The 23,290-nt window shown below is 38.9% G+C and overlaps 1 protein-coding gene across 1 annotated transcript in view; it reads left to right on the forward strand.

Annotated features, from left to right (window-relative positions):
• The window catches only part of man1a2 (mannosidase, alpha, class 1A, member 2), a 119,967-nt gene extending 98,073 nt beyond the window's left edge, over positions 1-21,894 (forward strand). The window contains exons 10-14 of the mRNA XM_054615400.1: positions 8,755-8,870; positions 10,185-10,404; positions 13,203-13,375; positions 18,142-18,257; positions 20,616-21,894. Coding sequence (XP_054471375.1) covers positions 8,755-8,870; positions 10,185-10,404; positions 13,203-13,375; positions 18,142-18,257; positions 20,616-20,751 — 761 coding nt within the window. The 3' untranslated portion in view covers positions 20,752-21,894. The remainder of the gene's footprint in view (positions 1-8,754; positions 8,871-10,184; positions 10,405-13,202; positions 13,376-18,141; positions 18,258-20,615) is intronic.
• Positions 21,895-23,290: the final 1,396 nt, after the last annotated feature.

The raw sequence follows: 23,290 nt of genomic DNA on the forward strand, positions 1-23,290 counted from the left end.
AATGGATGGATAGGAGGCTTGGCAGGCAGACTGATGCTCTTGTAAGTGCACAGACTTTGGGCCGAAAGCAGGAGAGAATAAATGGACGGATAGATGGACGGAAGGCGGATTGATTGATGGATGAGAACATTAACAGACGGATAGTTAGCTGTTGAGCTGCAGGTGATGACAGATGTTTTATGTTCTTTGACTCACGGTTCGGTTCATAACTTGGCTAAGGAGTCTCGGTTTGGTGTGAGTTTGGAGTGCAAAAAATGGATAAAAATGTGTTTCTTTCCATTTATTTTAAACTGACTGTGTTAAAGACGGATTCAATCCTCCTGCCGGGTACTGAGGTAAAATTTTGCCCACTTTAGTAAACTATTATAAACTATTATAAAAAAAGGAACACTTAAAACATTTCTGTATACATTTCTGTATTACCCAAGTGGTCACAATACTGTAGGCTATAGAAGTGAAAAGCATCTCTTATGCGATTATGAAAGACTTGGATGTCAACATGTTTTTGGATTTTCTCAAATATGGCAATGCCGACCTTTTCCAGACGTTGGTTTAAGGAATGAAAGAGGGAGGCTGTGTTCAGTTAATCAACTCGGCCTCCAGTGACATTAATCAGAGTATGTACGGCTGCATGTACACAATAATATTAGTGGAATATTCATTTTCATGAGCCATGTCAACAGCATTGACAGGAATATTGTCTTTTTCAGATTAAGCGTTAAAAAACTGGATATTTGGTTCATGTAAACGTTGTCATTGACTCGCACACCAGTCAGCTTGTTGTGCTAACCTTAGCATGCGATGCTAACGGCATGCAGCAAAAAGTTTCCAGGCAGAACTCATGCTCGTGAACTTTGGTTCCACATAACGTGCATTGTTTTACATACAGAGTACTGTGACGGTAACGACTACACAAACTAGTGTGTGTGTGTGTGTGTGTGTGTGTGTCTGCATGTCTCTCTGTGAGCACATCTGTTGATCTATGTGCACGTTTACCGTATGTGCCTTGCGGTCTGAAGACTGGACCCATTCATTAGCTTCCATTCCACCTTGTCGCCGTCATCAGCTCAGGTGATTACAGCAGAGCATTGCAGGTTTAATTAAAGCCCAAAGCTACTCCAAAAACCAACCTGCTGCCTCTCCCCCCCTCCCCCCTATTGAGCGCTGCATGGTACCGTTAGCAGGAGGGAGGGAATTAGCTGAGAGGAATGTAATTAACGTGAAACCAAAACTCAGCGCAAAACAAATGGCCTTAAATGTTGATAAATCTTTGCAAAGAAAACCCAAAGGTGACCCTGATTATGATGATGATGATTAGAAAACTTCTCATTTCTTTATTTCGACACATTTCCGCTTTATTCATTAAGCTATGAAGTAATCATGACCAATCATGCGACCACAGGACACTTGTCCACTGTAGATTATATGTGTGGGCCAGTAGCAGGGTGACTCTTTGCTTTGCAGTGCATTCTGGGAAGGGAAATTGCAGCCCAAAGTGGCTTAAGGCAGAGGGGTGAGTTGGTGGCAGCAGAAGAAAATGCAGAAACCTCACAAACAGCTGCATCAACCAAAAAAAAGATGATGATAAGAGAAAAATAAAACAATAGTTGATGTGCTGGTCAAACCAAAAAAACATAACTGGACTTCATTTTGTATTTACAAACGCAAAACATCTTAAATTTCTACTGCGACACACGAAGCAGCCTCCTCGATCTGTTGAGGTTTATATTTTTTGTAACAGTCTTGACTCTTTATTCTCTCTCGTGCTCTCTATCTCGTTCGATTCGTCAATAAACATAAAATTATAAAGTTTCTTCTTGGTCTTCTTGTCAAAATCCCTTTTGTTTTCTTGTCAAGGATCCCTTTTGTTTGTTGTTGTTGTTGTTGTAATACTTAGTTCATCCACAAGGGGCTTCAAACTATAGAGACAAACATCACGACATCTTGTTTCAGTAAACAGGTTTTTTTTAATCAACAATACACACAAAGATCCTCCACAGCCGTTCCCATGACAACGCCGTTATCCTCCACTGAGTCATGAAGGCCAAACACCACAGTACATTTTAAAGTTGTTGTTTTTTTAATATATCGTGGGATTGTTATTTGCATATTTTAAAACACCTGTAACTGCTGCAGAGTTAAAGAGGCCACATCCATTTAAATTCATTTACAGGAACATTTAGACGGAGCTTTCAGGAGTGAAATGAGGCCGAGCGTACGGGGCGCGTTAGATTCATGTGCGCTGGTATCTGGACACAAAATGTAATTAAATTAATCAAATTAAAAATCTGTGGCTGAAGTGGGTTTTACTGTGTGAATTATTTTTTTATCATCTTAAAATAGTCAAATTGAGAGTGCTTTTTTTTTTTTTTGCACCCTGCCTGCCACAGACAAATAATTGTCTTTCACCTTCGTTTGTGTGTGTGTGTGTGTGTGTGTGTGTGTGTGTGTGTGTGTGTGTGTGTGTGTGTGTGTGTGTGTGTGTGTGTGTGTGTGTGTGTGTGTGTGTGTGTGTGTGTGTGTGTGTGTGTGTGTGTGTGTGTGTGTGTGTCGGTGTGTGTGTGTGTGTGTGTGTGTCGGTGTGTGTGTTGTGAGTCATGAACATTTGAATTGTGAGTCACATTGAGTGTGAAAAATATATGAATCTGTGCCTGTGTTTGAGACATTGTGTGAAGTGTTTGAATGGTAGAAGCATGTGTGTGCAAACATATGAATGTGTGTGTGTGTGTGTGTGTGTGTGTGTGTGTGTGCGTTAACGTGTGTGTGTGTGTGTGTCAATGTGCATTGTAGGTGTGTAGACAGTAGTTAAGTCAGACTAATTAGGAATGAGGCTGAGCTCCTCTGTCTTAATGAGATCCTGCTGTGACTGACAGCCTTATTAACACACACACACACACACACACACACACACACACACACACACACACACACACACACACACCACCCACTCCCTCTTTTAACCTGCTCACGACAGTCTGTCAAACACTCTTCATCACTGGATTTCCAGAAAGCAAAAAAAAAAGAATCATTACTGGAACAGAAATGAATCTGACTTGTAACGCTCAGGTTCAGCTTCGTTAACGCACAGATTCATAAAGTTACAGTCGGTCAAGTTCAATTACTTCCTGCCGTCTCCCAGCAGCAGTAAAAGTTAAAGTTAAAGGCTGGAATAATTCATATTTAACCCGATTTAATAAAGGTTTCAATCGTCCCTGCATCCCTAAAACAGACTAGCGTGGAGCATGAACATGGACTAAAAAATGTCTGACCTGTCACTAGGGAAGGGTATTGTTAGAATTTTATCAATACTAGTACTCTTATCGATGCTGCTTATCAGTTTGTTTCCTTATCGTTACTCTATTGGTTCTTTTTGATTATTTTGTGAGAAAAAAGACAATTAGTTTGTGCTTTATTATTCTTGTATGTAAACAAATAAACAGCCATTCAAGAAGTTCCAAAATACTGAAAATACATTTGCAGCTCATCAATTATCTCAGTGATTATCTTTCATTGATGTCCAGATGTTGTGATAAACTGCTGCCGTTTCCTCCGTTAACTTGTGAGGGTTTTACTGAGTTTGAGACAATGAGAGTTCTCAGAGTCTACTTATATAAGAATTTGACATAGACGTTACACTCATTGGTTTGTGGACTGCCGTTTTGAAGCCTCGAGTTTGGCGTTTTAGCCGTCGCCATCTTGGATTATGGCCGTCGCAATCTTTGCTTTTTTGCAGCCAATGAACAGAAGTTACCATTTTTGGAATATGCAGAAGTGACGTAGAGACGCCGTATACGTCTCTGGTGTCGACCTGTCAATCAGTGTGTAGCCCCGCCCTAAAGCATCCCCTGCTTTATGGTCTGTTTGACTCTAAATGGAGCATCATTTACTAAATGAACATCATGCTGTATTGAAGAAGACTTGAAACTAGAGATTGAGACCATAAACTCATGTTTACAATGTTTACTGAGGGAATAAATCAAGAGAGAAGTAGAGTCATTTTCTCATAGACTTCTATACAACCAGAGGAGTCGCCCCCTGGTGGACAGGAGAGAGAATGCAGCTTTAAGACACTTCCACATTTGCTAAACTTGTCAGAAACTGAGGTTGCCACATCAGCCACACTTTGGATCTTCATGTTTTCCCGTCAGAGTCTGAACCGTTAACTCCGGACCTTATCAATGCTCCAGGTTTTTAGTAATTTAGAACCAATTCCCGTTTTGAACCGGGTTTTGGAGGGCATCCCTACTAGTCACCCTCCATAACATACACAGAAGTTATTAGTACTACCTCAGCACCCTTGGGTGTCCTTGACCTGTGTTCTAAACCAGACAAGTTTGTAGCTTTGTGAAGATGTTCTAGTGTTCGTTTGAAGCCGCCTCCTCAGCAGACCTCGCCTGTGATTGACAGGCGCTTCCTCCATGACCCGGATCTCTTTTTTGTGATTGGCAGAAAAAAATGATGGAGAGGAGTCGAGTTGTGAGAGGGTGTGTGTGTGGGCGGATGCTAAGTTGAAAGAGTGTAGGAGGTGATTGTGAAACACAAAAGGTAGAAGGAAAAGGGAAAAATACAAAAAGAAGAACTTCCTGTTAACAATTTGTATTTAAATCTGCGCTGCGTTCTTTCTTTCCTCTTTACATTGTGTTGTGTTAAAGGGCAGTTGGAGCTATGGGTGGTGTGTTATCTCTTTTATGGTCTGATGCTCCCGTTGATACATCAGGGAGAGTTTTTTGTCTTTCATGTGCCAATCGCCTCAGATCTGTCTTCACATATTTTATTGTTAAAAAAAATCAGTCAGTCAAAGGAGAGAAAGCGAGATGATTCAAGATGAACACAGCAAGGAAGATGAGTTTCTTGTTATTTAAATGTAAAAGTACTTCTCTCAGAAGTTTGTCAACGTTTGTAGGAAGATGTCACATGTTTAACCGTAAAGTGTCCATTGTGTGAGTGAATATAATACACAGGACTCTGAGTGCTTGTATTGGCATCGTTAAAGGTCTGGAAAACTATATCAAAGTATTCGTAATTTAGCTGCACTAGGAGAGGGTAGACCTCCACCAATGTCGTGTCCCTTGGTGAAAAATAATGCGTGTTTCTGCATCGTAATTCAGATCCGCTCCAAATTTTCATGGGTTCTTTCTCGGCCAATGTTTCACCATTCCACCAAATTTTAAGATAATAAGGCCAGTAGTTTTTCCGTAGTTCTGCAGACAAACGGACAAAGAAATAGATCGGAAAACAGAATTATCTTGGTGCTTATCAAAGTAAAAATATCTAAATAGTTAAACAAAGTCAACCATTACATAAAAAGTTAAATACATACAAAAATAGAAAGGAAAAGCTAAACAAAAGACACTAATTTAACTTATTGGATGAGCTTGGTTAAAGAACTGTGAAATAGTGAAAGAAGCTGGTGACAAAAAAGTTTTGAATTATATGTTCCATGATACTGCACAAACATCAGGTTGTATGTAAGTCTCAACCTGATGAGACTTCATGGTTAAAAGTATTATTATATTGTGACTTTAATAGGGTGAAATCATTCCTACTTTATTAAAGGGAGTTAGATTTCTCTCTCTCTACTGCTGATGAATTATTCTGTGCATGAACAGAGTATTGACTTCCAATCCACATCCAAAGAGAGAGGACGTCTGTCCTCAAGTAAAATGTTAATTAACTTTTTTAACTTTTATCTACAGTATCTAGTCATTTCCAAAGTTTGCCCAACCAAGTTCACTGTGTTATCAGCTGAATCAACATTTTGCATTTTAAATAAGCTTTAGACGTTCTGTGTTTTAATTTGTATTATGTGGTTAGAGAAGCCAGTCAAGTCTCTCTCCGTCAGTCACATTTAGTTTCATTTCTAGTTTTCTCTTGTTTTTAATGTTTAAATTAAATCAAATGTTCAACCCACACATTGAATGAGCTGCTATCCTCAGCCCAACAAGAACAACACAAACAAGATTTGTCAAAAACATTCAATTCTGAGGTCCTCAGAGCAACTAGGAAGCCATGATGGATTCGGCTGAGACCAGCAGTGACAACAATTCAGGGACATTTTTCCAACATTGGTAATCTTTGTGGAACAATGTTGGATAAATGGATTCCATTGTTTGCCAATTTCTTTATTTTTTTTTGACGAAATTCAACTTTTTTTTATACTGCACAAAATACATTTTATAACTTTCTGCTTCTAGCCATGATTGTGCAGGACTTTTATAATACAGTGAAAATCAAAGCCACAGAAACTGCTTTGATTTCAGAGGGTTAACAAACTAAAGGTGAGACCTGCTGCTCTGTGAAGTAAAATCATTTCAGCCACTTCAGCTCGTCCGCCTTTCCGCTAAAAGCTCAGCAGTTGTTCAGTTGCACTTTTCCAGCATCCTGATACAAGCGTTTCCTTTTGTGTGTTGACCCTAAAGGATGTGAAGTTCGTCAAAAGCTGTGATTTGAGACCCAAGAAAACGGTAGTAATGCTGTTAAAACCAGGATATGAACGTTTCTTCAGCTAGCGGACTCACAAATGCCACTTTCAGTACTTTATCATTACAAAGTATGATAATTTTGTGTGAATCAGATCCACCAGAAAAGTACTGGTGACCCAGAACAGCAATACTCCAGATGAATACAAAATATACCAGCATTCATCAAGGTCTGCTGGTTATTGTCCAACCAGGATAGAATAGTTTCTACGTTCTTCTACGTTGAAATAAGCCCCAATCTCATTTTGCACTTATGCATCGTTAAACTGCCAAATAACCACCCTGAGAAAGCGCTTTAGTTCTCCACGAACACTCTGCATAAAACATGTGGAGAGCACAACATCTGCAGCAAATTGACAGTAATAGGAATCTTGAAAAACTTTCAATAACACACAGGTTTGCTATTGCCATCATAAAATGAACTGTCAGGTTTATATTTGTAACGGGCAACTACCAGACCTAAATCATCCCCTGCTTTATGGTCTGTTTGACTCTAAATGGAGCATCATTTACTAAATGAACATCATGCTGTATTGAAGAAGACTTGAAACTAGAGATTGAGACCATAAACTCATGTTTACAATGTTTACTGAGGGAATAAATCAAGAGAGAAGTAGAGTCATTTTCTCATAGACTTCTATACAACCAGAGGAGTCGCCCCCTGGTGGACAGTAGAGAGAATGCAGCTTTAACACGTGACGCTTTGGTTTCACTTTTCAGAACCGGAGGTTGCCGCCTGTCACTCACATGTACATTCACAGACATGAAGACATACGAAACACTCTGCCCTCAGTAATGCTTGTTTGTGAGGTTCTCTCTCTCTCTCTCTCTCTCTCTCTCTCTCTCTCTCTCTCTCTCTCTCTCTCTCTCTCTCTCTCTCTCTGTAAAAAGATGAATAATTAATTTCTTCCTTTGTCTTTCTCGTTCCTCCGTCTTCGTGTATCCCTCAGTTTACCCACGGGTATGTTAATCACAGACAGAAAAGAATCTCTTGAGATGAGACACAAAGCATCAGCGTCAGATACAGATTATGATGACATTGAGCTGAAGAGTTTGTAACACGTAGAGGATGAGGAATATTCCAGTGAAGTCAGTGATCACGATCAACAAAGAAAGTATCATAATACATCCGCTCAAGTACTGTACTTGGGATAAATTTTCAGGTACATGTACTTGATTATTTCCATTTTATAATTGTACTCCACTACATTTCAGAGGGAAATACTGTACATTTTACTTCACTACATGTATCTATTGATCTATCTATCATGTATCACGTAGAAATTGTTATAAATGAAGCTACACAGCTGCATATTAGTAAGAAAGGTAATATAATTTAAAAGTATAACATAAAGTGTTCTTTAATGATCCATACTGCATAATGAGTACTATGCTTTTGGTACTTTAAGTCCTTTTTAAATAGGGATACTTTTGTTCTTTTGTAAAATTTCGAATGCAGGGCTTTATACTTGTGAAAGAGTATTTCTACACTGCGGTATTAGTACTATTGCTACTTTCGTAAATTATCCAAGTACTTCTTTCACCTGGAAAGAGGAGCTCAAAAGGATGACTAAAATGTTCACACATTTACTTAATTTCTTCAGTTAAAATTAACTTTGAATTTGAATTTAAAACTGTACAACCAACAAAACAACTCTCTGTACTATTGCAATGATTTAGCTGAAATTCACTAAAACAAATGAGCATAAAATCCAACTATAAAAGCAGATTTGTTCACTCAATCAGTTAAAGAAAAGATTAGAATTCAGCAAATCTTAAATTCACACTTTTCTTTGCGTGTATTGTAAAAAATATACTTTATAGGTCAGTGAGATTTCCCACTGAAATGGACCAAAGTGCCATTAGTAGATAGATGAAGTGAGCTCAAAACTCCCTCTGGAGAAAATAGGTTATTTTCATAGTCGGACCAGATAGAGGTCTGGCTTCATCCCATCAGCTCTCTATGAGGCGTCCTGCAAATCAGCACGGCCATGAAAGCTGTGTAAACTTCCAAGAGGGCGATTGGGGACATTGAAATGTGAGAACATCAGAGGAAACAGTAAACAAAGAAACCAGCAGAGAGAAATGCTGCCAATATATTATGTGTCAGTGTGTTTGGAGAAGAAGGTGCTTTGAAGCCATATGTTGCTCTCTGACACTGACTTTAAGGGCAAAGTGGAAGAATGAATAAATCACTTTGGCTTTCTTATCCATCCGTCTCTCTGTTTATCCTCTTTTTAACCTTTCTTATTTCCCTCCTTCTCTCTCTCTTCAGACCACACCTCTGTTGGAGGACTCGGAGACAGTTTTTACGAGTACCTGCTGAAGGCCTGGCTCATGTCGGACAAGACCGACACGGAAGCTCGCAAGACCTACGATGACGCCATCGAGGTAAAAAACGCAATCATATCATTTATATTCACTCACACAATGGACCTTTACGTGACATCTTCCTGCAAACGTTGACAAACTCGAGGTAAATTTAAATAACAAGAAACTCAATCATAAATGTATTTATACATGTTGCACCGATATTCCCACAACTTCTGACCAGTTACCAAAGAGACGCTCCCATTAAACTTAGTGTGCAAAAGAAGAAAAACTAATATATTTATGTATTTCTTTTTTCCAATTATGATTTTTATTGTTTAATTTAGAGATATAAAAAAGACAGTCTAATGTGTTATATTCACACAAATGTATATAGACATACTTAAGTACAGTTACGCCTATACATTAGTTGTTTAGTTGTTATGGTAACCACCAGCCCGCTGTTCACATCTCCTGTAACTAGTGTAGCAGTAAAGCATGGTGGATATGTGTGCGCTAGTTAGCGTGCTAGCTGTTGCCACCATGCTTTTATGCTACAGTGGTTACAAAGAAATTGCCAGACAAAGTTGTCGCCCATCTGCCGATAGCAATGTGCTTTCCTACGCTGTGAAGAGTCTGTGAATGCAGCATTAAGGGTTTTACATTTTACTTTGGCCTTCTATGCTTTGTAACGTTACTACTCAACTGCTCAGTTTAGTCCGTCAATTGTCGTAAGTCTGTTTAGTTTATACGAAAGTTATAGGCTGCAAACAATGGCCGCCACTTTGACCATCTAGCATCGTTTATTTTAGTGGGAATGTCTGTTCTACTCCCGTTTGATTTATATGATGAGTGAGAAACTCTACTTTAAAACACTTCTGCAGAGAGAGATCAACCCTCACAGTAAAGAAAACATCCTTCAGGAAGTTAAGCCGCCAACATTTTGTTATTCACAGCATGTTCGTTAGGTTGGTAGGTCACAAAACAAAAAGGGGGCTTTTGTTTTGTTTTTTAATAAAGTGAGAGTGGATTTAGCAGGAAGCAGATGTTTAGTGGTCTGCAGCTGATGAAGATGTGTGTCAGTCATTAAGAGCGAGCAGATGCTGCAGAGCCGAGGGTGAGGGATGCGGATGGAGTTTTAAAATTCTGCTCTTTTGTTCTGTTTTCTTCTGTTTGACCCTCATGCACATGCACTCAATGACACACACACACTTAATATTCCATTCCTAACCTTCATCCACATTCTTGCTATAATAAATACCGTGTCGACCTTATCTCTTCGTTCTCTCCCAATATACATATATGTACACTTAATATTCTATTTGTTACCTCCGTCACTGAAAACACACATCTCATACATTCTAATTCACACACACTCTCTCCTTTGCCCTCCAGGCCATCGAGCGCCACCTGATTCGCAAGTCCAACGGCGGCCTGACATTCATCGGTGAGTGGAAGAACGGCCACCTGGAGAGGAAGATGGGCCACCTGGCCTGCTTCGCCGGCGGCATGTTCGCGTTGGGCGCCGACGGCTCGCCCGACGACAAGGCGGGACACTACCTGCAGCTGGGAGCCGAGATCGCACACACCTGCCACGAGTCCTACGACAGGACGGGTGAGGAAGAGACACCAAGAAACACACACACATTTACTGTATGTACTTTATGTTTGAGTAAAACGGCCATGATAGCACAGTGAAGATTAGTATGTGAAGTAATACCTTTGACATATCAATTCATACAGTAACAACCTGAAGATTAGCTTATTAGAATTTTTACACAGTGGGTTTTCCACAAGTTGTAGCTGTTGTTATTATCATTATCATCGCTATCTTTCTCTGTAAATGCACATCTATTACCCTCAAAATTAACTACAGTTTTAATATCAAAGCTACGGAAGCCCCTAGAGTCACATGAGAAATAAAACATTTCTGGTGATCCATATTCTAAATCTGATCTAAATTGATTTCCTCTTCTGTTTTTATGACTTTAAAGTTCTGACAGGTGAATTTTCCCCAAAAGATTTCTATGAAACAGGTGCAAAATTTTGAGTTTGTCAGTGTTTGTTGTTGTGATACTTATTTTGGCCACAAGAGGCTGAAGTGCACCACTACACATGTTCTAAATAAGACTAAAGGCATTCATGTTTTCTCCAACAGCAGACTAAAAATGTATTTCTTGCCCAAAAAAGACATGTTTAGAGTGCATGGAGAAATTGGGGAAAATGGTGAACTACAGCCTCTAGTGGCCACATTTAGTATTACAAGAACAAACAAAAACAAAGAAATCCACCTTAAAAACCTTAAAAACCTTTTTTCACCTGTTTTTAAGTCATAAACAGAGACAACAATGAAGATCACACTTGGAAAATAGATCACTAGATAAGAAAATATATTACTCTTCCTCTCAGGACTTCCATACAAACCAGACTTTAATTCTATTTCATTTATTTTGTTTAAAAGAAAAAAACACCTTGACAGAAAGGTGATCAGTGAAGAAGCTGCAGTGACTTCAGTATCAGAAGTAATACAACTGCTTGAATCACAATACATTCATCTGTATCTGTCTTATATATTATAGTTTTTAGTTCTCTGGTATTACATTATTATATTTTATTTTATATCATCCATCTGAAGGAGTCCTTTCAACATACCTGCGTTGGATGTTTTTCCCAGATGAGGATCAATAGTGTGTGTGTGATCTTGCATCATGATTTTGTGTGTGTGTGTGTGTGTGTGTGTGTGTGTGTGTGTGTGTGTGTCAGAAATCGTGAGGTTGCTCTGAGAAAGAGGAGAGGTTGCCGTGGCAACAAATGAATATGGAGGGGGGGAGAAAGAGGGAGGGAGGGAGGGAGAGATAAAGAGAGAGAACTTTCTGGTTAGGTGTCAGAGAGTTTGATCGCAACAGTCAGTCCGTCTAAAGTTGGCCTGTTAGTTCTTAATGAGCACTCATTTACATCAAGCACCGTGTGTGTGTGTGTGTGTGTGTGTGTGTGTGTGTGTGTGTGTGTGTGTGTGTGTGTGTGTGTGTGTGTGTGTGTGTGTGTGTGTGTGTGTGTGTGTGTGTGTGTGTGTGTGTGTGTGTGTGTGTGTGTGTGTGTGTGTGTGTGTGTGTGTTAATCCCTTCAAAGACAGTCCTGTCACCGCATCCTTCAGCTTCTCAGTAATTTTCCACACAGTCGTTATGCCCGTCACACTTAATTGGCAGAAAACACGCAGTGGTTGTTAGAAGAAGAAAATGCAGTAAAACATTAATGAGTAGTGGGATCTTTATTGCTTCATCACACACACACACACACACACACACACACACACACACACACACAGTGACAAACACTGATTCATGAGAAAAAGATAATGTTTATATCATCTCCTGTTTTCTTCTCATAATCACTGTTTTACTGTTTTTCCTTCCTGACTTTCATCCTTTTGTCTCTTTCTCTTCCTTCTCTTCTTTCTTTATTTCAATTTGACTCCTTTTCCCTTTGTTGTTTCTATTCCTTCCTCTCCTCTCCTCCTTTCTGCTCTTCATATTTCTCTTTTGTTTTTCTTGTTGCCTCCCTTCTTCTTTTTTCTTGTCACCTCTTCTCCCCTCCATCTGTTTTTTCCTCCTCTCTTCTTCTTTTCCGTACCTCCATCTTTCTCTTACTTTTCTTCTTTACATCTTATCTTACAATTTAATTTCTCTTTTGTTGTTTCTGTTTTCTTACCTCATTATCTTCAATTCCTTCATCTCCTCTCCTCCTTTCCATTATTCATATTTACCTTTTTTCCGTTCTCCCTCTATCCTCCTTCTTTTTCTCTTCTTGTCTCCCCTCCATCTTTTCTTTCCAAACTTTTCCTCCTTTCCTTTTTCTTTGTTTCAATTCAACACCTTTCCCTTTTGTTGTTTCTGTTTTCCTACCTCATCATCTATTCTTCATATTTCTCATTTTTTCTGTTATCCCTCTTGTTTCCTTGTCACCTCTTCTCCTCCTCCTCCCTCTTTTTCTTCCTACCTTTTCCTCCTCTCTTCTTCTGCACTTCATTTTTCTCTTCCTTCTCTTCTTTGCTTCTTACCATCTTTCAATTTAACACCTTTCTCTCGTGGTTTCTGTTTTGACCCTCTGTCCAACTTATTTTATTGTTGCCTCTCTTCTTTTTCTTTTCTTGTCACCTTTTCTCCCCCTCCATCTCTCTTCCTCCTCTCTTCTTCTCTTCGGCACCTCCATCTTCTCTTCCTTCTCTTATTTGCTTCTTACTATCTTTCATTTGACCCTTTCTCTTTTCTTGTTTCTGTTTTGTCCCTCTGTTCTTCTTATTTTTATTGTTGCCTCTCTTCCTTTTCTTTTCTTGTCACCTCGTCTTCCCTCCATCTCTTTCTTCGTCCTCCCTCCGTCTCTCCATCTTACTCTTCTCCTCCTTCTTCCCTCCAGTGTTGAAGCTCGGCCCGGAGGCCTTTAAGTTCGACAGCGGCCTGGAGGCGGTGGCCGTGCGGCAGAACGAGAAGTACTACATCCTGCGTCCGGAGGTCATCGAGACCTACTGGTACATGTGGAGGTTCACCCACGACCCCAAATACCGGCAGTGGGGCTGGGAGGCGGCGCAGGTAAACAACATCATATTCATATTCATCATATTCACCTGGTGAGACGTCTGTTGGATTTGCTTTGCAGCACAAAACAAGTACAGTTATAAAACTTTGTTCTCTGAAAGGAAAAAGAAGCTGAAGCTTTCAGAGTTCGTTGAGTTGTTAAATGGAGGACAGACAGAGAAACAGAGAAAGTCTGGTGGAAAAATTCCCCCCATGAATCATCAGTTTATGCTCTGGAAACAGTTACACACAGAGCATCACGGAGGAAAGAGAGAGAGCAAAATACAGAGGGGGTTTATGGGAAATGTAGTCTAATAATATTACAAATTCAACCTACAAGTGACTTAAAAATGATTAAAGTTAGGACACATTAAATAAAGATCTTAATATTTTATATAATGACTGAATCCCAATTTTCCTGAGCTCTATTTCTTCCTTTCTTAATCTTTTTTTTATTGTTTAAGTATGTTTGTTTTGATGCAACGTTTAGGGTCGACAGAGCTGCAAACATTTCTTTTAAGTTTGGATTGAGAAACTAAAATAACTACAGATTTTAAAGTCAACAGGATTAGGCAAAATGGAAAAAATGTGCAAACCCATGAGGACATTTCATTTATGCTAAAATGTATTTTGAGGTGATCTACCGTTTATTTTTTCGATGTGTATATATATATATATATATATATATATATATATATATATATACACACGTTTCTAAAGCGTAAAGTTTCTCTGTAAAAACATGTGTAGCTAACATTAGCAACAGTAGGAAAGCAAACTTTGTGGATGTATTTTTTTTAAATGAGGCATAAACCAGAGAGTACAGCTTTGGGTGAATTTCTTGGATGTGAGAACATTCAGGGATTCTTTGAACTGATGTATTAAAGAGACAGTCAAAGATGAAATTCTGAGCGGGTGGTACTCATAGCAGGTTCATGCTTTAATCCTTTACCTTTTAGCCGTTCTCTCTGTGGATAAAGATTAAAAAAGATTTTCCTTTTGCACCTTTAAACTCTTTATGGTTAGAAAGGAATAATGTTTGAGATTAGCAAACATCTAAGCTCCTAAACATATGTATATGTATGTTCTTTCATCTGCTTTTGCATCCAATGACAGGTGAAAGTATTGAGCTTGTTTTGCTGCAGCTGAAACTCTGATTTAAATATCGACTTTTGCGTCAGAAGGTCAGATTCTAACAAAATAAAGGTCCGTTTTAATGCCGTTTCCCTCGTATCTATGACAACCTGTGGCAGGGCTTCATTAGGAGCTTGTTTCAGGGTCTCATCCAGCTCCAGAGTTACTTACTTACCGGTTTGTCTCTGTAGGTCTGTGTTATAAGTTATTTATTCTTCCTTTTGTGATTTAATATGAAAAGCCTTCTGAAAAGCCCTTTTTGATCCTGAGAGGATTAAAGCTCTCGTCTTTCCTTACAGCAGTCGATGTGTCTCCTTCGTCTAAATCTCAACATTTCCTTCTTTATCCTGCCAATCTTCTTGTCACCTTTTTTTCCTCCATTATGAAGCGGTGAAACTGAGTGGGAGTAAAGTGCCTTCCTGCTTCGGCGGAAAAGCAAATACATTTTTTGCAAAAGTTTGCTTGTACGGAGCGTGAGTGACACTAAAGAGAGCGTCTGCTGACGGGCTCATCTACGCCTCGTCTGTTATTTATTTTATTATTTATTTTCATTAGATTAAACATATGCATGCACACTAATGCAGATGAGTGATCCTAAACCTATATAACCCTATTTCATTTAGGTCATCTGTAGTTTTATTTCTCTTTAGCACAAACAAGTTTAGGTAACGTTTTTATGGTAACATTTCAAATTAAAGAAAAAGAGGGAAAACACAGCTTTGTTTCTGCAGATTTAAGATGCTGCAACTGTTATTATTTGTCATAAATAATAAGGTCAATATTTTTGTTTAAAGGTTAAATAGAAAAAAAGAAATTTTCTCTCAATTTTTACTCAACATAGATTTGCTAGCATTATCCTAGATTACATTCTGGGTTTGTACCCAGCATGAGGTTACTTTCTTGTTGTAATTACAACATTTTTGTACCTCACTTGTTTTGATTATCTATTTTTCTACAGATGTGCATTGATATGTATGTAACCAGCGATTTAGTCTGAAGATCAGTAGGTTGAATCATCATTTTTCCCTTTTATCTGGATATGCAACTCTATTCTTGTGTCCTAATTCTATACTATATACTAATTGTATACAGAATGTACTATCTATTGGTAAGTACAGTTAAGTGTTTTCTGCAGGTCATTTTGAAGGCAAACAGGAAGCTGCCATACATTCACCTGCAAAATGCAACGGTGAATTTAACGTCACTAATAGAAGAAAAATGCGTTTTAAGTATTTTGAACATTAGTTTTTTGTTTCCTGAGATCTTTCCGACCATTCACTACTGATTTTTTTTTTTATTGATTTTTTTCAGTTGTAAACAGCTCCATCATTTGCATTAGTGTAGATGAACTGTAGGGATACTGACTTTATTTAACTATACTTTTATTGTGTTACTTTTCCAGTTTGAACACATATAAAACCCGACTAGAATTAGTATTAAGTATAGATTTGGGCCATCCTAGATTCTGCTTACTGCTTATTAGCTCTCTTTCTCAATTCTTTTTCAATCTCTTGATTAAAATGTCCTCTTTTTCACTTCTGTATAATTTTATGTCTTTTCATGTTTCTTTCACACGCACACGCACACACACACACACACACACACACACACACACACACACACACTGTACTCCAGCTGCTGTAATGTGAAGTGTGTCCTCACTAAACAGCTGCAGACACACTGTCCTCCTCCTACAGGTAGACGTCTTATCAGATCATTTATTCAGCACAGGTGGTCGTGTGTGTGTGTGTGTGTGTGTGTGTGTGTGTGTGTGTGTGTGTGTGTGTGTGTGTGTGTGTGTGTGTGTGTGTGTGTGTGTGTGTGTGTGTGTGTGTGTGTGTGTGTGTGTTGAGAGAGAGTGTAAGTGTGTGTATGTGTGAGAGAGAGAGTGTAAGGTGTGTGTATGTGTGAGAGAGAGAGAGTGTAGGTGTAAGGTGTGTGTGTGTGTGAGAGAGAGAGTAAGGTGTGTGTGTGTGTGTGTGTGTGTGTGTGTGTGTGTGTGTGTGTGTGTGTGTGTGTGTGTGGCACATACGGGACCCTTCAGTGTGGGTCCAGAGGGGCGAACACACATGACGATGAATAACAGGAAGTACGAACAAACCTTCCTTGTGACGAAAATCTGCTGACGGCAAAATGGTCACTGGAGGACGTTTGGAGGGAGAAGACGTGTGTGTGTGTGTGTGTGTGTGTGTGTGTGTGTGTGTGTGTGTGTGTGTGTGTGTGTGTGTGTGTGTGTGTGTGTGTGTGTGTGTGTGTGTGTGTGTGTGTGTGTGTGTGTGTGTGTGTCTGTGTCTGTGTGTGACAGACAAGGACAGAGATAATGATTTAAATTACATGCGTTAACAGTGGAGGTCGATAAGGTGTGAGCTGGACTGTAATGCAGACAGAACTTTTATTGCGGCACCAATTTCACTTGAACAAGTTCTCATTAGAAATCAATAGAGCACACAGGTAAAACAAAAAGGTACCAACTGTCAGAGTCACCAGCTGGACGGACGCTGCATTTATAACTACGAAGACGTGAACACCACATTTACTGTGATCTGTTTAGTAATCTGGTTTTAATATATGAAATGATAAAGAATCCACTTGGGAGTGAATAGTTCAAAAGCTTTATTCAAAACGTTGACATTCAAATTCAAAATCAGCTTTCAAATGCTATTCTCATGTATTCATTATGTTTAAACCTGCTATTTGTGCACAGTTGCAGAAATACATCAGGTTACACTTATATAATTAGTACTATACCATTTGTAGAATTAAATTCCATTAGTGGCTGTGTGATACAAACATTTCCAATAATTCCAGAGCGTTATAAAGCCCCAAAAAAGTCAAAATTTATAAATAAAATATGTATTAGATGTAATAATTTCCTAAAATGTTTTTATCCAACAAAATATTCTGCTTTAATCCATATTTGTTGGCGTTTAGCGGGCCTGTTAAGCAGCAATCTAACAGCGCCATTAATTACACTTATGTAACCACAATAACACTGTTGTCAACTGCTGCTTGTTCTGGATGTTTTTGTCTGTCGCAGTGAAGAAAAATAGTCTGGGCTCTGCTATTATTAACATGTCCTCCATGGTTGATGTTGTTTTTGTTGTTGTCGCGCTGATAACAAACCCTGGAAAGCCAAAGTGAATAAACAGAGAGAAGATTTACATCACAAAACAAACCACCTACGAGAGAGGCTTAAATCTGTCCTGGAAACTAAATGGACACCATGTGTGGTTTTTTTGTTAAAAGAAAAAAATCTGACATGTCACATTTTTCTATTTTGCCGGAAATCTGCAGTTTTAAAAAAGGAAAATCCTGATGATGGAGATTGAGGCCACAGGCTCTTCCTCCTTTAAAGAAAATACTCCGATGCAGCATTAAAGGAGTTACGGAGCCGCTACGAGTCAAAGACGGACGAAACAGAACGTTTTCGAGAATAAAATGAGGCGTTTCCTGGTTATCTTCTTTTGCTTTACAGCGTCTGTTTCCTGTGTTGGTCTCCCTCCAGGACTCGCTCTAATCTGTCACAAGCAAAGAAATTAATTAAAGCATGCTTTGTAAGCTTATTTAATTTGTGCTCTCTCCACCCAACCTTTTCTCCTTCCCTTTTCCTCCTTCCTCTTCCTCCCCTCCTTCCTCGTCTCCTCCAGGCCATCGATAAGTACTGCCGGGTGAGCGGCGGTTTCTCCGGAGTGAAGGACGTCTACTCCTCCAACCCGACCTACGATGACGTGCAGCAGAGCTTCTTCCTGGCCGAGACGCTCAAGTAACCAAAAAAATCATTTCTTTTTAATGATATAATCGTTGGTACTTTTGATGATTAATTAATTACTTTTGAGATGAACGCGATGATTCAGTGGGCTGATTTGAAAAGGACGTGATTGCAACAATTACGTGCTCTTATTTTGTAGAAATTATTAAAATAAATGAGCAGAAAAACCTTTTTATAAAGATAGCAACATGTACCCTTAAAGTTCTTTTTTTAAACAGATAATGAAAAGTAAAATGATATCCAACTCCAACACAATAATCTAAAAGGAGGGATGCCACGGAAACTTTCACACCTGTAAATAAACGCTGATTCCTATCATTAGACACTGTTTATTTGGCTAATTTCTGATTAATAAAAGTAGCTTTTGTTTGCATTTGGTACCAAAAACCATAAAAGAAGCAAAACATGCTTCAGATACTTAGTGACAGAATGAACACAGATGTTTTAATGTCCAGCAAAAACTTTTAAAAGATTTAAATTTACCTCTGAAACGGTAGAATTCAAAGACGCCTTATAAATCATATTAACGGCTTGTATACCTTTTTATTTTAATAGATTCAATTCACCTGTTCTGTACAGTTGTTGCATATCTAAATACTCCAATATGGATAATCAAATGTAACACTTGCATCTGTTGTAGTTTCTTTCTGAGAATCTAAAGAGGCTGATTGATGCATCATCAGTGATGGATGAAGGAGGAGAGTTTTTCTACTGTGGCTCTCTGGTTCCCCCTGCTGGCAGCTCTTTGCATGTCACCTCCTCCTGGCTGTGCAGATATCACTCAGTGTACACAGTCGTTACTGTCAATCAAACCTAATCATCAAACAGAGCAGCTTTATTGGCTGACGGCAGGAAGCTGCTCATCAGCTCTTTATCTTCTAACTTAAATGTGTCACACAAAGCGTCAACCAGCAGTTAAAATGTCATCGAAGGTCGCTGGAGACTCTGAGACGATGACATTTGAACGCCTCTCTCTACGCTCTCAGTCTTTGTCTCCAGCCAATCACATCAAATCAACGCGGCACCAGGCTGCTGATTGGCTGCCAGTCACGCCGATCCACGACAAGATGAAGCGTCCAAACATCTGTTGATCTGCTGTGTGAAACTTGATTACTTCAGCAGTGTGTTTGTCAAATCTATTTTAAAGTTAATTTGATTCCATAAATCAAATGAGTGGCTTTTTAAATTTAATTAAATCTGAATTTTATTGGATTTTTCATTCAGTGGAATCAGGCTGGCCTCTTTTAGTTGATTTTTATTATTTTTTTATGAGCATCATTTCTGGGAAACACGAGATTTAATGTTGTGCTTTTCTGTGATACTCAGTTTTGCAGATCTGTTCATTTAATCGATCAGTCGGCCTTAAAATGCAGCAAGCAGGTGGTTCTTCTGCAGATAATCTAGCTGGAAAAAACATATAAAGATATAGAAAATATTTACATTATATGAATACATGTGATTTACTGTGCAGAAAACATCAAATAACTTTTCTCACATTACGATAAGATGCAAATAAAAACAAAGATTAACTGAGAACATGTTTGAGATGAGCCACTGCGGCAACTTTTACACTAGACTTTGGTTTTAATTACATTTGTGGCTTTAAATCCAGCAAAACAGCTGTTTAGCTTCAAGAGGAAACAACAGACTCGAACAAAACAAGAAGAGCAAAAAAAAAAAAGTTATTTTTCTTATTCATGGCACACAGAAATACGTTAACACAACGTTGTGTTTGTGGTCGCACTTTGTCTGTGTTGTATGTCAATTAAAGGTTAGATAACACAGATAATAAATATATATGAATGTTTGAATCTATCACACTACATGTCCAATAGATGTACATTGCAATGACTCTGAATGTAAACAGAGCAGGTCTAAAACTCTTCTCTACAGCGGTTATTATAAACAACGATGTGATAATATGTTGAGAAAATGAGAAAATACTAATTTGTCAAGTATTTAATTCACACAGGAGACTATATATTTATTGACTAACCAGAAAACATGCTATATTGTGATGTAAATTCTATATATATTGAACATTTTGGCCATTTCAAGGTGAAAAAATCCACCCAAATGTCCCTTATTTTACCTGTAAAACTCCTGTCAGCTCTAATTAAACTAATAATCTCACATCAGGAGGAGACGCCCAGGTAATTAAGAATCTAGATAAAGAAACAACACAGAAAAAATCACCTTAAATGACTCAACGAGCTGATGGCGTCATTTCTTCTTCTTCTTCTTCTTCTTCTTCTTCTTCTTCTTCTTCTTCTTCTTCTTCTTCTTCTTCTTCTTCTTCTTCTTCTTCTTCTTCTTCTTCTTCTTCTTCTTCTTCTTCCTCCCCCCCCTCAGGTATCTGTACCTGCTGTTCTCCAGCGACGACCTGATGCCGTTTGAGAGTTGGGTCTTCAACACGGAGGCTCACCCACTTCCTGTCCTCCACCTCGGCAACATCACGCTGCCCGGTAGCGAGCCGGCTCAGCGGTAAACGGACAGGATGGGAGGCGGCCATCTTTTCTCCTCCACGGCACCAGGAGGGCCCCCAAAAAAACAAACAAACACCACCCACCAACACTGGACAAACTTACATTCAGCTCTGCGGACTCCAAACTGCTTCTCGGACTGCAGACGTCGCCCTGAGGAGACGGAGGACGAGCCTCCACCTTCTTCTTCTATGTTTTACTCTCTGACTCTTCTGATCTCTCTGTCTTCTCTGCTTTAATCAGAAAGACGGCGGGTTTGCTGCTCAGCCTCGCGACCGGCTGGAATTTGACTCTTGAAGGACCGAAACCGGAGGCGTGATTTACTTTTTTTTATTTGTTTTGTTATTATTTTTAGTGATTGATTTGAGATTTGACCAAACACGTACAGACGATTCGAGCTGCGGCACTCAGAGTGCATTGTGGGGGTTTCTGTGAAGGATTTACGGCGTGGGTTTTTTGACACTGCACCGATAGAAGTGTCTCTTTTTTTTTTTTTTTTTTTTCCATGCAGACGGACTTGAGGACTTTACAGGGTCTGTTGTTGATAAAGGTGTGATTTTGTTTTGGACGAGTCGTTTGTGGGGACACAGGGTTGAATCAAAAGCCCTTCGCTTCTCCCTCAACCCCTCCCCCATTCCACTTCCTGTTTAATCTTCAGATGAACTTTGACCTTCAGTTGCGAGGGCTCGTTGTGGCTCCTCCTCCTCCTCTAATCCTCCTTTTTTCAGAAAAGTGGACCATTATAAGTGGAACAGTAACTAAACAGTGACAGAAGCAGGCCTCCTCATCTTCATCGCTCTCCTCCTCCTCCTCATCATCATCTTTCCAGTTTCTCCTCCAGTTAGAGACGCCAACGAGCCAAAACCCAAAACATGCTGCTTCTTCTTTTCCTTTTTTTTTTTTAAAATCTCTCTCCTCCATGACAAAAAAAGTTTATCCATCATCTCCTCTGTTCTCTTGTTTCCCACCTTTATCATCTGCATTTTCAGGTCACGCATTGTGAGATGAGGTTTGTACGTATGAGTTAACACAACCTCTGCTGTGAATCATTTATTTGTGCACTTTGTAATGGAGGTCTGTGAAGAAGGAGGCAAACAGAAGTGTAGCACTGAGCGAGCTGAATAAACTACGGCTCCGTGCTGAGCTCATCACCGGGTGGACCTCCTCTAACTGTAAGTTGCATGAACTCATCATTGGTTAAAACATTCCTTTTAATGTTTCATGCCGTCTCCTCTCTCCTACGTTTTAACCTTTACTTTTCCTCGTCAACAACAAGATGAAAAACACTCTGAGGCCTTTTAGTTTCTTCTCAAGAGAGTCTGAAAAGTCTAGCAAAGTATGAAACCTTTCATTCAAAATGCCAAAATTTGGATAATCTCAAATGTTGAAATATTGTTTTCATCTTCAGAAAAAAAGGACATTCACCTGTCAAATTTTTGTTTAAATTATTAAGTGAACTATCATGACTCGTCAATTTGTCCAAATGCTAAATGCCGACATCATATCATCAAAAATCTTCAAATCTGTGAGGTAAAATTGAGATCTCGGAGAAATCAGACATTCTGAAATGGAGCAAATTAGGGAAAGTGTTTTAATTTCTTTATAATTACAAATGCACATCCGTTGCTGAGTCTTTATAATTTCTCCTCTGTGTAAGAGATTGTTAGTCTCTTCTTACATGACTCTAAAATATCTGGCAAAGTATGAAGCCCTTTATTTCAGAATGCCCAAGTTTGCCAAATTTTGATACTCCCAAAACTCCCAAAACAATTTAGAAAAAACAAATGTGGAAACATTGTTTTTATCTTTAGAAAAACAGAACATTCATCCGTTAACTTAAGGCTGCAAACTACATTTTTATAGTCACAGTCATAACTTAAAATTGATAAAAATGTGTCCAACTGATAAATGCCGATCATATATCAGTATATATATATAAATATATATATATATATTTATTTATTTATTTATCATCCAAATCTTTAAATCTGTGAAGAAATTAAGATCTGGGAGGAGTCAGATGTTCTGAAATGGAACAAATCATGATTTCAAATGCATGTCCATTGCTGAGTCTTAATATTGTATCTCCTCTGTGTAAGAGTAGGATAGTCAGAGCGATAAACTCATAAAAAAGTCAGAGCCGCCACACTCCAACTCCACCAACGTCTGCTCAGTTACCGGCTCGGCTCGGCCTCCCGTTACCGCTCCCGAGAAGAGAAAATACAATATTATGTTGGCAAACAACCAAAACAACTCTGAAACAGTCCAGAGAGATTCACTGAATGCTTGACATTTACATCCTGGGTTTACACTTCTAAATTTACTGCATCTAGAAGTCAGAGTTCTGCTCTAAAATCTACTCCGACTCAGAACAAAAGTGTCGCTGCAGAAGACAAAAGCATCTCGTTCCCGTTGACGTTGAAACAACAGTCTGAACCCAACTTTAAGACCTGAATTGTTGCAAAAGGTAAACCTCAACACATTCAATAAACCTTGTTTTTACACCGAGAATATACTTTACTGCAAGTGTTCAACCGGTGCACA

This window comes from Anoplopoma fimbria, chromosome 16, assembly GCF_027596085.1.
Source record: "Anoplopoma fimbria isolate UVic2021 breed Golden Eagle Sablefish chromosome 16, Afim_UVic_2022, whole genome shotgun sequence".
Classification (NCBI taxonomy): Eukaryota; Metazoa; Chordata; class Actinopteri; order Perciformes; family Anoplopomatidae; genus Anoplopoma; species Anoplopoma fimbria.